The sequence below is a fragment of the Dermacentor variabilis genome, chromosome 1 (assembly GCF_050947875.1).
Source record: "Dermacentor variabilis isolate Ectoservices chromosome 1, ASM5094787v1, whole genome shotgun sequence".
In the NCBI taxonomy this organism is placed as follows: Eukaryota; Metazoa; Arthropoda; class Arachnida; order Ixodida; family Ixodidae; genus Dermacentor; species Dermacentor variabilis.
In genome coordinates, this window is record NC_134568.1 from 188,142,762 (window position 1) to 188,156,997 (window position 14,236).

Sequence of the window (14,236 nt, forward strand, 5' to 3'; positions counted from 1 at the left end):
GGCGGTCACGGACCACAAGCCGCTGTTGGGGCTGCTGGGGCCCGACAAGGCAGTTCCTGTGCAAGCATCACCTCGAGTGGTACGCTGGGCCTTGAGGCTGGCAGCTTACAGTTACCAGCTGGTTTAATGATGTGTGGTGTTTTATGGCGCAAGGGCCAGGTTTGGCCAAAGAGCGCCATGACAAGTCGTAATGTTGACGATGTATTATTGATGGTGTGCACAATGACTTCCTCATGGTAGATTTCACATGGCTGTAAAAGGGCCTAAAACCTGTAGCTTTAAGTGGCGTGGAATATATAGTTGCTAAAATAATGACGGTGACTAGGCAGTGATGTGGGCTATGGCAATAGGCTTCCGTTATAACATTATGCAATAAAAACATAACACTGACACCAGAGTTTCAAGCAAGCCCTTGGATGCAGGGCTGTTAGTCATGTCCTAAAAATTGCCTGGCCAAATGATTTTCAGGGTGTCGGTTTCGGCTAAAAAATCTATGACTATTTGCAGTTTAAAAAATGGTTCATCACTAAGAAAAAATGCAGGATGGAGAGGTATATTTTCCCGATACGCAGAAGGGAAATACTTTTTCCTCTCTGTTTCTACAGCAGGGCACTGGATAAGAACATGGAGGACAGTCAGGCTATCGCCGTACCTACTACAAGTAGGAGGATCCCCGCCAGTCAAGAGGTAGGAGTGAGTACTGTAAGTGTGTCCTATTCTTAATCGGCAAAGAAGTACTTCCTTGTACCGTACTGTTTTGTCACTTATCCAATTCCGCAATTTTGGTTTTATAATGTGTAACTTATTCAATGTTTGTGTATCCCACTCTTCTTGCCAATGATTCCTCAATTTACGGCGCAGAAAGGGCTTTAGGTCTGTGGCAGGAATGGGGATATTTCCATCTATGTTGCTAAAACTCACTGACGTAGCGTTTTCGTCAGCAGCTACGTTGCCTTTTATGCCTTTATGGCCAGGTACTCAGCATAGTATAATCGCTTGGTTGCACATATATGCGGAGCATAACAAGCTATACAGCTCATTAAAAACTGAGTTCTTATGCTTTCGTAAGCTAATTAGGGCTCTCACTACACTTAATGAGTCTGTGAAGACAATAGCCTTAGCGATATTTGTGAGCCGTATGTGTTGAATAGCCTTAAGAATGGCGTATGCTTCTGCTGTAAAGATACTTGTGTATGGGTTTAGTGGTCCAGATGTTGAAAGTGAGGGTCCCAGAGCTGCGTAAGCAACACCAGCTGGAGACTTCGAAGCATCTGTGTAAAATTCATCACATGAGTACTTCTCCTTGAGTTCCAGAAAATGCGAATATATATGTGCCTCCGGGTCTCGTTTCGATATTTCTAAGAAAGAGATGTCGCATTGGATAGTCTGCCACTCCCAAGGCGGTGGAAGCCGTGTAGGAGCCATTGGGACATTGTGTAATAGAGGGACCCCTGTTTTTTCTGAGAGTGCTTCCAACCGGAGGGACAGAGGAGGCCTAGTGGCTGGGCGGTTACGAAACAGCCTAGCAGTGGACAAGTCGCATATAGTGGAATGACAAGGATGTTTAACATCTGAGTTAACTTTTAGGGCGTAGGAGAAAGTTAAATATGTCCTTTGGTAGCGCAATGACCATTTGTTTGATTCGACGTAGAGGCTTTGCACAAGGCTAGTCCTAAAGGCGCCTGTAGCAAGGCGGATACCTAAGTGGTGAATAGGATCAAGCATTTTCAGAGCACTAGGTCCGGCAGAATTATAGACTATTGCTCCGTAGTCAAGGCGTGTTAATATTAGACTTTTGTAGAGCTTTAAAAGGCACCGCCTGTCGCTTCCCCAAGATGTACGTGACAAGAGCTTCAGCAAGTTCATAGACTTGAGGCACTTTGATTTCAGATACTTCAAGTGTGGTACAAAAGTCAGCTTACTGTCTAAAAGGATTCCTAGAAATTTGTGTTCATGGCTCACAGATAGCCGTTCTCCATTTAGGTCTATTGCGGGGTCCGCCATTATGCCTCTCTAGTTAGAAAATAGGACGCATGTACTTTGTTGTGGGTTTAGTTTGAAACCGTTTTGGTCCGCCCACTTAGATAATTTATTTATGCAAAGCTGTACTTGTCGCTCGCAGATACTTAGGTTGCATGATTTGAAACCTATCTGGATGTCATCCACATATATGGAATAAAACATAGTATGTGGTATGGCAGTCTGGATCGCGTTCATTTTGACAATTAGAAGAGTGCAGCTCAGCACACCACCTTGTGGAACACCAGCCTCTTGCGTAAATGGACAAGACAGAATGTTACCAACTCTAACATGGAACGTCCGATTGGAGAGGTAACTCTGAATCACGTTCAGCAAGTTGCCTTGAACTCCCATTTCAGACAGGTCACGGAGGATTCCAAAGCGCCAGGTTGTGTCGTATGCCTTTTCCATATCTAAAAATACTGACATGAAGAACTGTTTGTGGACAAAGGCATCACGGATATTTGTCTCGATGCGGACAAGGTGATCTGTTGTGTATCTACGCTCCCTAAAACCGCACTGAAAGGGATCAAGTATTTTGTTGCTTTCAAGAAAATGGATGAGGCGACGGTTAATCATCTTCTCAAATAATTTGCATAGACAACTAGTCAGAGCTATAGGTCTATAACTGTTGGGTGAGGAAGGGTCCTTGCCCTCTTTGAGAATAGGGATTATGATTGCTTCTTTCCAGACAGAAGGAATGTATCCGGCAGAGAACATGGAATTGAAGAGTGACAGTAGTGTTTTTTGGGTTTCAGGGTGTAAGTGTCTGATCATCTCATACATTATTCTGTCGCTTCCTGGAGCGGACTTGTTGCAACAGTTCAGTGAGGCTTGGAACTCAGCCATTCCAAATGGACGATTGTATGCTTCATTGGATGTGCCTTGCCCACCCAGAGTCATCTGTTCTGCTTGTCGCCGGAATTTTAGGCATGTATCTGTGTAATGAGATGTACTGGAAATGTGCTCGAAATGTGCTCCTAGACAGTCAGCCTGGTCCTCAAGAGTATCTGTTTGCGTGTTTACTAATGGTAGAGGATGAGTTTCGCGGCCTTTTATTTTGTTTACTCTGTTCCAGGCTTTTCTTTCGTCTGTATATGAATTAATACTAGAGATGTATTTCTGCCAGCTTTCCCTTTTGGCAAGGCGGCGCGTTCTTCTACCTTCTGATTTTATTTTCTTGAAGCTGATCAAGTTCTCGGTAGTTGGGCAGTCGCAAAGGCGACTCCAAGCCTTATTTTGATTTTTGTGGGCTTCCTTACACTGCTCATTCCACCAAGGAATACGTCGTTTAGAGGGTGATCCATTCGTTTGAGGGATACATATTGATGCAGCAATCTGTTACAAACACCGTCAAATATAACACTCTATCATCAATTGAGAGAGTACAGATGTCATCCAAGGTCAAATGTGTCAGCTCTCTGTATCGTTTCCAGTCAGCACAGTCGACCTTCCAACAGGGCAGATGTGGAGAAAACTTATCGCTTTTTGTTCATTTTAAGACAATTGGGAAATGGTCACTCCCATATGGATTTCTGATCACGTTCCACTCCAGGTATGGCACTAGTGTACTTGATGTTATGCTTAAGTCAATAGATGAGAACGTTTTGTTTGCCACGCTGTAGAATGTGGGTTCTTTCTTGTTTAGTATGCATGCATAAATGGAAGTTTTCTAATAAGCGCCCTCTCGTATCACAATGAGAACCTCCCCAGAGGGTGTTGTGTGCATTTAAATCGCCTACTACAATGTAAGGTTCGGGGAGTTCTGCGATAAAGCTCTCGAATTCTGTTCTGGAAAGTTGATGGCTCGGAGGAATGTAGAGAGAGCAAACAGTAACTAGCTTATCAAATAGCACGGCTCTGATTGCCATGGCCTCAAGGGGCGTTTGCAGATGTAAATGCTTACAGGCGATATGTAACCTCATCAACTATAATAGCAACACCGCCTGACGAGGCGTAGGCGTCACTGCGATTTTTGCGGTAAATGGCATACTGTTTGAGAAAGTTAGTATGTGAAAGATTGAGGTGTGTCTCTTGCACACACAGCACCCTTGGATTAAACTTGCGAAGGAGTTCCTTGTCATCAAGATTGTGTATTAGGCCTCTCACATTCCAATGCATTACCTGTGTGGCCATATTGAAAGTGTTTTACGGTGTATGTCAAGAGATATGGATTAGGTTGGCTCAAGGGACCTTTCCCGGCCCCTTGATGCAGGGTATTTCTTTTTTCTTGGCGCGCTCCAGGGAGCAACGCCGTTCCTTCGGCGTCTGAGACGCCGGAGAAGTTTTGGTTACATCCATCGCCTCATCAGAGGCGCTGGATGACGGCCGCTCAGCGGGCACGCGCGGGGGTTTTTCGGGCCTGTCTGCACGAGCAGTGGCCCTGGGACCGACAGGCTCGATGTCTGCTGGCCCTTCGTGGTAGGGGGCGGAAGAGCAGTGACTGCTCCCGCCAGGGGGGCTGATGGCGTAACCACCGTCACACTCCGTGTGACTTGCGCGGCCGCCAGATGATGTGGCACTGCCCCCCGGTGCGTCACATCACTGTAGGACGGATTCGATTGGTTGTGGACACTAAAACGCTTGCGTGCTTCTGGAAAAGAGATGTTTAGTTTTACCTTCAGTTCGATTATTTGTTTTGCTTTCTTCCATGACGGGCACGATCGCGAATAGGCGGGGTGGTCTCCGTCACAGTTAGCGCAGTGGGTTCTGGAAAAACAGTTGTCTGAAGTGTGGTCTTTAGATGCACATTTTGCACAAGTGGCACGCCCTCGGCAGCTCTGAGACCCATGCCCAAAACGCTGACACTTGAAGCATCGGCGCGGATTGGGAATGTACGGTCGTACGTGTAGTTTACAATATCCCGTCTCTAATGAATCAGGTAGTTCACTTGTTCCAAATGTTATTATTAGATGCTTTGTTGAAATTTCCTTGTCCTCACGCCTTAACTTAATTCACTGCACTTTTACCACGTTTTGGTCTTGCCATCCTTCCAACAGCTCGCTCTCACTAAGATCAAGGAGGTCGTCATCAGAAATGACACCACGCACAGTGTTCATAGACTGGTGGGGGCCCACAGATACAGGAATGTCACCAAATGCAACAAGTTTCGTCAGTTTGCTGTATTGGACCTTGTCACGCACTTCCAGAAGAAGGTCGCCGCTTCCCATCTTAGTTACTTTGCAACCAGAACCGATTGCTTCTGTCAGGCATTTTGCGACCACAAACGGGGATATTGTACGGACTGTCTTGGTTTCGTGTTGACTATGTATTATTTCTTTTGGTTTGAAGAGAAAGTTGAAGGTTTCATCGGTGCGCCCCCTCTTCAGGGAGCGATCAGGGAGTGTGGGGAAATTTGAAGCCATATATAGGATTACTGTATTCGGCAGGAATGCCCGCCGCCCACCTCGGAGCCCAATCTGGGGACGTCACAGGATTAGAAAAATTCTATTCTGCATACGCCAGCGGTACGTTCCCACCATAACCTAATATATATATACCCAAGACTGGATATATTACACAAGGTTAACCCTTGCCGCCAGGAAATAGGAAGTTAAAAGAAATGAACAGAAGACAGGAAAGATGGAAAAGTGGGAGAGAAAGACAAAGAATGGAGAGGAGGACAGGAAAAGGCGACTGCTGGTTTCCTCCAGGTGGGTCAGTCTGGAGATGCCGTCTATGTGAAGGCGAGGCCGAAGAGGTGTGTTGCCTCTGCCGGGGGGCCTTAAAGGTCCAAACACCCAGCATCGGCTCAACCTCTAGGATCCCCCTTTCCCCAGACACGGCTAAGCCGCGAACGGCTACACGCGGGAGGGTCCAACCCTCATGTGCTCGGGTATGTGGTGTCGCAACACACCAAACGTCTGCTTACGCAGACGCCCCTGTGGGGTACCAGCTGGTTTACCGTCCGGGAAAGGACCTAGGACCTGCTGATGCCCTGAGCCGCCTGCCCCTGCCAGAGGTGCCTGATGCTGTTCCAGAACCTGCTGAAGTGTTCATGCTGGAACACGCGTACCCGGAGGTGCTCTCCAGATCTGCGGTATCTCAAGCGACCAGCCGGGACCCAGTCCTGTCTCAGGTGGTCAAGGCAGTGTCCCGTGGAGAGGAATTGGTGCAACAGGCCTATAGCCACAAGGCCAGTGAGCTGAGCTTGCAGCAGGGCTGCCTACTGTGGGGTTCTAGGGTGGTGATCCCACAAAGTCTCTGGTCCAGGGTTCTGCAGTTGCTGCACGCGGGTCATCCTGGCGTAGAAAAGATCAAGATGGTGGCCCGGTCCAATGTTTGGTGGCCTGGCCTGGACCAGGACATTGCTCATTTGGTGCAGAGCTGCCAAATCTGCCAGGAGCATCAGCAAGCTTCGCGTCATGTGGAGATCACCCCCTGGTTGTTCCCACAGAGACCCTGGTCCCGCCTACATGTGGATTTTGGAGGACCCTTCAAGGGCCATTACTTCCTGGTGGTGGTGGATGCCTTTTCGAAGTGGGTGGAGGTTCTACCTGTCACCACTCCATCAGCAAGCGCGACCACTGCAGCGCTACGACAGGTCTTCGCCGCCCAGGGGTTGCCGGATGTCGTCGTGTCCGACAATGGTCCTGCTTTCGCCAGCGCAGAGTACTTGGCCTGGCTGACGAAGAACGGAATCCGCCGGATGATGGTTCTGCCGTACCACCCTGCTTCAAATGGTGCAGCCGTGCGGGTGGTGCAAACCATCAAAGACAAGCTCAAGAAGAGCCAGACTGGGGATCTCCGGACTCAGATTGCCCGGATACTGCTTCAGTACCGGACCACGCCCCACAATGTCACTGGCCGTGCCCCCTGTGAGCTCCTGCTGGGTCGGATGGTCAAGACCCCCTTGGATGTCTTGCATCCAGACCTCCGATCCACAGTGCTTTTGAAGCAGCTGAAGCAGAAGCTGGCTGCTGACCAAGGGTGCCGTCCCGGGCCTTTGCCTGAGTCGGGAGCTCCAGTTTTCGCCAGGAACTTTCGCCCTGGCCCACCCTGGTCTGCCGGACAGGTGGTGTCTCCTGCCAGCGCCTCATCGCTGCTCGTCCGCATGCTGGACGGGGCCATGTGGCACAGACATGCCGACTATGTTAGGCCTCGCCTCGGGACCTGGCCAGCACCCTCGACTGCCACTCCCGAGTTCTAGCCCGCAGGAGGCCTAGCGGCAGCACCAGGCGCTTCCAGCGGAGCACCACCCACCTCGGAGGCGGCAACCGTAGCCAGTGGTGTGGCACCCGTTGGACCGGTGTCGAGCCCAGCACCGCTCACGAGGCCGACCACTACGGACCGTCCAGATGGAGCGAGACTGGCCCAGGCAGTACTCGGCGTTGCCACACCCGACCCATCAACACCGGTGCCCAGGCGGAGTACTCGACGGCGGAGGCCACCGGACCGTTACTCGCCTGGATAGCAGGCAGTGTCGACCCAGCTAGGATGGAGGCAGAGCCTCATATTGTGAACATGGAGGTTTGTTTTTCATTTAACAAACAAACTGGGGGTAAGGGGGTGTAGCAAGTATGTGACGCCCCCTCGGGCATAATCTTGGTTCGCCCGCCAAGCTCGGTGGCCTGCTAAAGCTCGGCAGGCAACGTTGGTCACTGCACCGCAATAAACACCGACGAGCATGGATGCTCGCCGGTCAGTCATCGTTTAGCACCACCACGCTGTGGAGCGTCCATCTATCGGAGGGTGCCTCGAGCCCTCCCTTGTTCCCGACCCGGAGTGGATCGTGACAGCATTATACACATGTGCACAAGCCAAACATTTTCTAGCCAGCTGTCGCAATTTTGTAACATGCCAGTTGATATCGTCCGAGCTTCTAAAATAAAATGTAACGCTTAGGCATGAGAAAGCTGTACTGTAGTGTCACACATAGTCGTCCAGTAAAATCATGCTAATGCGTCACTGCCTCTCATTAATAAGATGCTCTGGGAACTGAGTTTATAACGACACTCAACACTTCCAAGGAAATCTCATGGTTACATCCATTCAAGAGAACACAGACTGTTTTACAAGCTACCATAAGATGTGAGATAAGTTCACCTTCCAAGTCCACCTTCGAATGTGGTGACAAACATGCAAATACCAAGGTATTTTCCTATGCTAGATACCTGTTTTAGTTTTAAGTAATAAGCACCCATAAGCCTACAAAGTAATGTGAAATTAATTTTAAATGTCCTCAGATAGAAGTAAGTTTAACTGAAATTTGAATGTTATATTTCAGGCTAAAAGGGGCTAGAGGCCCTGCAACCATTTCTGACAATGTTGCAAGTTGTAAGGAATGGCTGGAATTATAATTAAAAAAGCTGCGAGAAAGAAAAAGCAATCTTCAGAGCGATATTGTATGTTTCCTGCTTTGCTCAGACGAGCAACACTTGGTTCAAGTGCTAATGGCAACATACCAAATTTGCTCGAATCTAACACGGACTTTTTACCAATAAAACAGGTCCGAAAATTGCATGTGCGTTAGAATCGAGTACGACCTTAAATCTGCACTACCGCATCACCATCGGCATTTCAAGATGGCCAACTCATAGGCACTTCTAGCCTAAGTGCTGTAGCTTCCTTCATATGCTGTAGTACATTTGCTCAGGTTAGTCCACTGCCTGTCTTCCCGTTTTCTGTGTTTGCTCTATTAGCATGGAAGTGGCGCCAGCAGAGACAAGCCAAGTGTTCAATCACAATGACGCAATTAAAAGGAAAGTGATCATGTATGCGGAGACGGACGGACGGAAATTGGGCCGCACCACGGGCGTTCGGAGTTCCCGAAACTTCCGTGCAGGACTGGCAGAAAAAGGAGAGGCGTTCTACACTGGTGGTTGCTGCGTAGACCCGGCCCTTGTCTTGAAAATGATCTGCGATGGAGACAGAGTCTACGCATCTAGGCGCACTGCACTGTGTCCTCGTCGCTTAGTTGCGTTCAAGCAAGAGGCTGCACGAAGGTCAATTCACTTGTTCCTGCTACTGCACTTCCGCACTCCAGCGTTTTAATAAAGAGTTTCTGCGGTCATTGAGTGAGACGTGTTCATCTGTGCTTGTGTGCACGTGACACCATGCTTGTTCATTTATTTAATAAGCAAATATTAAAAGTTTACATGGCCGATAAAACTGCTATGCTTACTTTTCGTATAGCTGTCTACTAATTTGCTATAGCAATTGATGCTTTGCCTTTCGGACGAAACTGCAATGTTTTTTTATTTATCGCAACTTTAGTGTAATGGAAACAAATCGTTCTTTTTCCAAATGAGAGAATGTTGTATTTCTGAATCAAATAATGACATGCACAGTACTGTTAAGGACTTTTTCTTAGGTCATAGCAAACAGGTGTGCATTACAATCGAGGGCACATTACAATCGAGAAATACAGTAGTCTGCTGAATAAGGAGGTATATTTGACATGTCCAAAAAGTGTTGCAAGGCCCTTCCCACACATGTAATGTTTGGCGTTCTACACATGTAATGTGAGAACGCCAAACATTACAACTCTACGCCAACTTCAACTCTACATCTCTTATAGAGCAACCAGGATAATTTTTAGAGGCATATTGCATAACCCTTGCAACTACTGACCCAAGGCTTCAATGAGCTCCTTCAAGCGGGTTTCCGAGCTTGTACGGGCTCTCTCACTGCGTTCCACCTGTCGCAGCAACTTGCCCACGTCCAGCAGGGCTCCATCATGGAAGACCAGTTTAGCCCCAGCAGCACCAGCAGATTCCAAGGCAGTTGAAGGGTCAGTAACATTACTTTCTTGCAAGCCATCCTCAGACTTCAGCAGGAGACCACGGTTACCTGCCAATAAGAAACCAATAGATTATTACAGAACATGAAGAAAGCTGTGGCAAGCATTATGCCTGCTTACACATAGGTACCCTGAGAGAAACTTAATACAAAAACTTAAATTTTCTACCGCTATCATCACTCAGAACCAGGTAACATATGAAGCTCTTAAAAATTGGCCTCACACAAAATATCACAGTAGGTTTACCAATGAGGCGCTTGCACTATAATTTTCAGTATCAACACCAAGACAATGAAAGTCAGAGATAGAAGAGCACCTACTTTGTCTTGCCTCGTGTGTCCATGTTTCTTAGTATGTGTGTGTGCGTGCTGAATCTTCCAAGATAAACATGTACCAAATAGACCAAAAACAAATCCTATTCAATTGTAAGAGAGAAATAGAGCAACTAGAAATTAGGACTGGTTTGCGCAGAAGTTATCAACATAACGTTCAAACTTCGGCTTATCCCCTTTTCAGCCTATGTGCTTTTTGTGTGACACTACCTCCCTTCGCTCCTGAACTGAATTGCATATCAAATACCCCCTTTCAAGCAGAAGGTATCTGGCCTGGCACCTGTATTGACATGCGTGCTAGACATGCAAGTTTACAGAAGCCAGCCTGACTTTGTGACAAATAAGTTGCTCAACAAAATATGAAATATGATTCTGAAGAGCACACATGAAATACAGTCTGCGCCCGTTACAACGGACCTGCGTACAACAGACTTTCGGATATAACGGACCACATTTGAACCTTAGTTTGGTCTGCCTATTTTATTAATGCAACGAAGTTCGCTTTTAACGGATCACTCTACGGCGGGCTATCGGCTACAGCGGTTGAAATCAGTGGCAATTTTTGTCAATATAGGCCGTATAAACAGACTTTTGCCGTGTCAACACGGGCTGGCAACTGACTTGCAAGGGTCAGCTGACAATCGCAGCTCAATATCGCGCATGCGAGATAGGAAGGCGGGGCGGAAACGAGCCGGCTTTTGTGCGCAAGGCACCAAGGGGGGCGGGGGGGTAGGTGAAGGAGAGAGGTGGCTGCTGTTGGCCACGCGGGTGCCGTATCTTGAAAGCAATCTGCGATGTGAACAAAGCGCTTGCCCGCGCAGGCATCGTATCTTGAAAGCGATCTACGATGTGAACAAAGTGCGTGCCTGCGCGGGCGCCGTATATTGAAAGCGATCTGCAATGTGGACGAAGTGCGTGCCCACGCGGGCGTTGTATCTAAAAGTGACCTGCGATGTGGACAAAGTGCAGTCAGTGCCGGTAGCTTCGCATGGGCTGTGCTTTCGACGTTTAGTTCGCATTGAAGCGAGCGATAGCACTGAGGTCAATTCACCCACTGTTGCTGCCGCACTTCCTCACTCCAATGTTTTGACAGTGGCTTCTCGCGGTGATTGAGCGAGATGTGTTCGTGTTAACCTATGCGCGCGTGACACAGTGCTTGTTCACTTAGCTAGTAAGCGAACGTTTACAACTTTATATGGCCGATAAAACTACTATCCATATTTCACATAACTGCCTACTAATTTGCTGTCGCAGTCGATGCTTCACCTTTCAGGCGAAACTGCAACTTTTTTCTTTTTTGGCTTGTTTGTTTTGTACTTTGGACGTTCGTCACTCACTCCTTACAATAACGTTGTTACACATTGTGACCACAGTTTCGGATGCGAGGCATTTCGGATATTACGGACTTCAAATAAACCGGACAATTTTTGTTGGATTATCAGGGTCCGTTGTAACACTGCAGTTGACTGTAGTTAAATTTAACCAAAGTATAGGATCTCATTTGCTTCTGCATGCCTTCGCTGTAGAAAGGAGACCCGTGCAACTACTTATAAAGACAATGAATCCAAAAGTAACAATTCTTTTGAATGGGCAAACAATAATTCTTGAAGCATAAAATACTCGTATACCCATGGCTATGATTTGCAGGTCTTGTTCTGATGGCTGCTCATCCCCAGGCACTTCATCCTCATCCACCATTTCTTGATCAGCCACAGGTGCTTCCTCAACAATGTCCTCAGGACAAACTGGTGCATCAGTTAGGCTTCTGTATCGCACTGTTTCCCGCTTTGATACTTTCTGAAGAAGACGGCGAACCTGTACATGCACAAGCATACGCAAAATATATGTTTAGTGCAGTTATATGCATCAGTAAACTAGGTTACCAGTAATGTGGACAGTGATTTGAGATTAAATAGAAAAACACGTAAATCTAATGCAATGTTGGAGGCAAAGCATTGATGCAATGATGCAAAGCATTTTTCAGTTAGCGAGGTAGAAGTAGTGGATGACATGAGCAAAGCCTCATTGCCTGTGGCCAGCCCCACCACCTTGGCGCCAGCTTAGCCCACTCCTTGAAGTTTTGTTTTCTACCATTATTGGGAAGTGAGCATAGAGCAGTGTGGGCAGTTTTGTGGTCCTCACTAGTTGTGTGCTAGTACGCCGCAATATTTCACGACTCACACCGTTCGTGCATCATGCTATGGTGCACGAATACTTCAAAAACAAGTCCTTTTAATTTTAACTTCTTTTAATTAGAACAAATTTTCAGGCCCCTTCAAGTTCGAATTATCGAGATTCGACTGTACTATATGTAGATCTAACACACACACATTGGAATCTATGTGATGTAAAGCTTTAGAGAAGCGGTTCAATAAGTGTTATACAACTAAGAACGCCGCATACAATTCTGTTTAACCAGTTGCAGTAGCTTACTGGCTATGGTGTTGCAGTGCTGCACAAGCGGTCGCTTATTTGACCCTAGTGTCAGTGGCCAAATTTTGATGGGGGGCAAAATTCAGCAACACTCATGCATTTAGATCTGGGTGCACATTAAAGCACCCCAGATGCTCAAACTCAATCAGAAGTCCCCCACTATGGCGTCTCATAATCAGATTGTGGTTCTGGCACAAAAAAACCACAAAATTACACTTTTTTTTTTACATTTATGTTCAAGGTCAGCGCAACAATGTCACAAGGACTAAGGCAATGCATGATGTTTGACGAGGGAACAATGGTGATGAGCGGTGTATGCACAGAGAACTACGACACATATATAAATACATTTATTCTATATCTGTCACAGTGGCAGATACCCATTCTGGAGTATTCACCAAGAATAGGCAAGTACCCAGTCATACATATACAATGGAACATATATAATTGGCCAAAAATAGTTGGTCCAAATGTAAGAAAATTTAAAAAGCCGTTGAATATCATGCACTGTTAAATTAAGAGATCTGTGCACTTTAATGATTCCTATGGGCCGTCATTATATGTACAGGATTAATGTCGAGATTTTTGTTCCGTCAGCAATCAGTGCTACATACACAGTAAAACCTCATGAATTCGAATTTCACGGGACCAAAAAAATGTGCGAATTAACCTAATGTCGAATTATCAAGGGTATCAAGAAAACAATCAAATGCATACTATGTCTACATGCTTTTATTTATGGAGTGAATAAGCAAATCATGCTTCTATTTCGCACAAAAGCAGTGCAGAAGTCGCAATTCTCGTCATCTCGTGAATGACTGGTTCTCGCAGCGGTGAATGCCTAATGACTTCCTTAGCAATGCAGTCGTGGCGCACGCATTCATCTGACACACACTTTTTACTACTGTGCACACATCCCGATTATAGTGTCACCAGTGAGCTGGTAGCCAACAGATCATCTGTCCATTGCGATGCAACCTGCGCTCTTCATCCTCAACAGCTTTGCAGCGAGTCAAAGTGAAACAACAGTATGCTGCTAGTACTGCGGACGAAACCACGGCCACTATCGGCGTGATCATGGACGCCGACCTTGCAGTTCTGAAGGCACCTGGCCTACACACGCACAGAGTCAAAACAAAACTACTGTTTGCTGCAACAACTGCGGACGAAACCACAGTCATCAACTATGCGATCGTGGATGGCGATTATGAAGTTAATATATAATATTTGGGGTTTTACGTGCCAAAACCACTTTCTGATTATGAGGCACGCCGTAGTGGAGGACTCCGGAAATTTTGACCACCTGGGGTTCTTTAACGTGCACCTAAATCTAAGCACACGGGTGTTTTCGCATTTCGCCCCCATCGAAATGCGCCCGCCGTGGCCGCGATTCGATCCCGCGACCTCGTGCTCAGCAGCCCAACACCATAGCCAGATTATGAAGTTATGAAGGCACTTGGCTAATGCGTTGTTATGCCTGGTGGTAAACACAAAAACAAAGTGTTTAAAGGCACCAACAGCCACGAAGTGTTCCTGTGTTGTTGTCATTCACGTACGATTTCCACTGATGACTGGCGATGTGCACTCTGTCACTTCGTTTCAGTTGGACGCTACCGCCATTTTTTCTCCTTTGCATCGCATATTTGTGGCGCTCTGCATTCGTCGAAGTCCGAGGGTTGTTCGAATTAACTGATGTGTGGCTAAATATGTC

The 14,236-nt window shown here is 47.0% G+C and overlaps 1 protein-coding gene across 2 annotated transcripts in view; it reads right to left on the bottom strand.

Annotated features, from left to right (window-relative positions):
- The window catches only part of LOC142589870 (cell division cycle and apoptosis regulator protein 1-like), a 221,717-nt gene that overhangs the window by 23,033 nt on the left and 184,448 nt on the right, over positions 1–14,236 (bottom strand). For both annotated transcript variants that reach the window (XM_075701526.1, XM_075701519.1), the window contains 2 exons: positions 11,721–11,907; positions 9,592–9,810 (listed from right to left, as the gene is read on the bottom strand). In XM_075701526.1, coding sequence (XP_075557641.1) covers positions 9,592–9,810; positions 11,721–11,907 — 406 coding nt within the window. The remainder of the gene's footprint in view (positions 1–9,591; positions 9,811–11,720; positions 11,908–14,236) is intronic.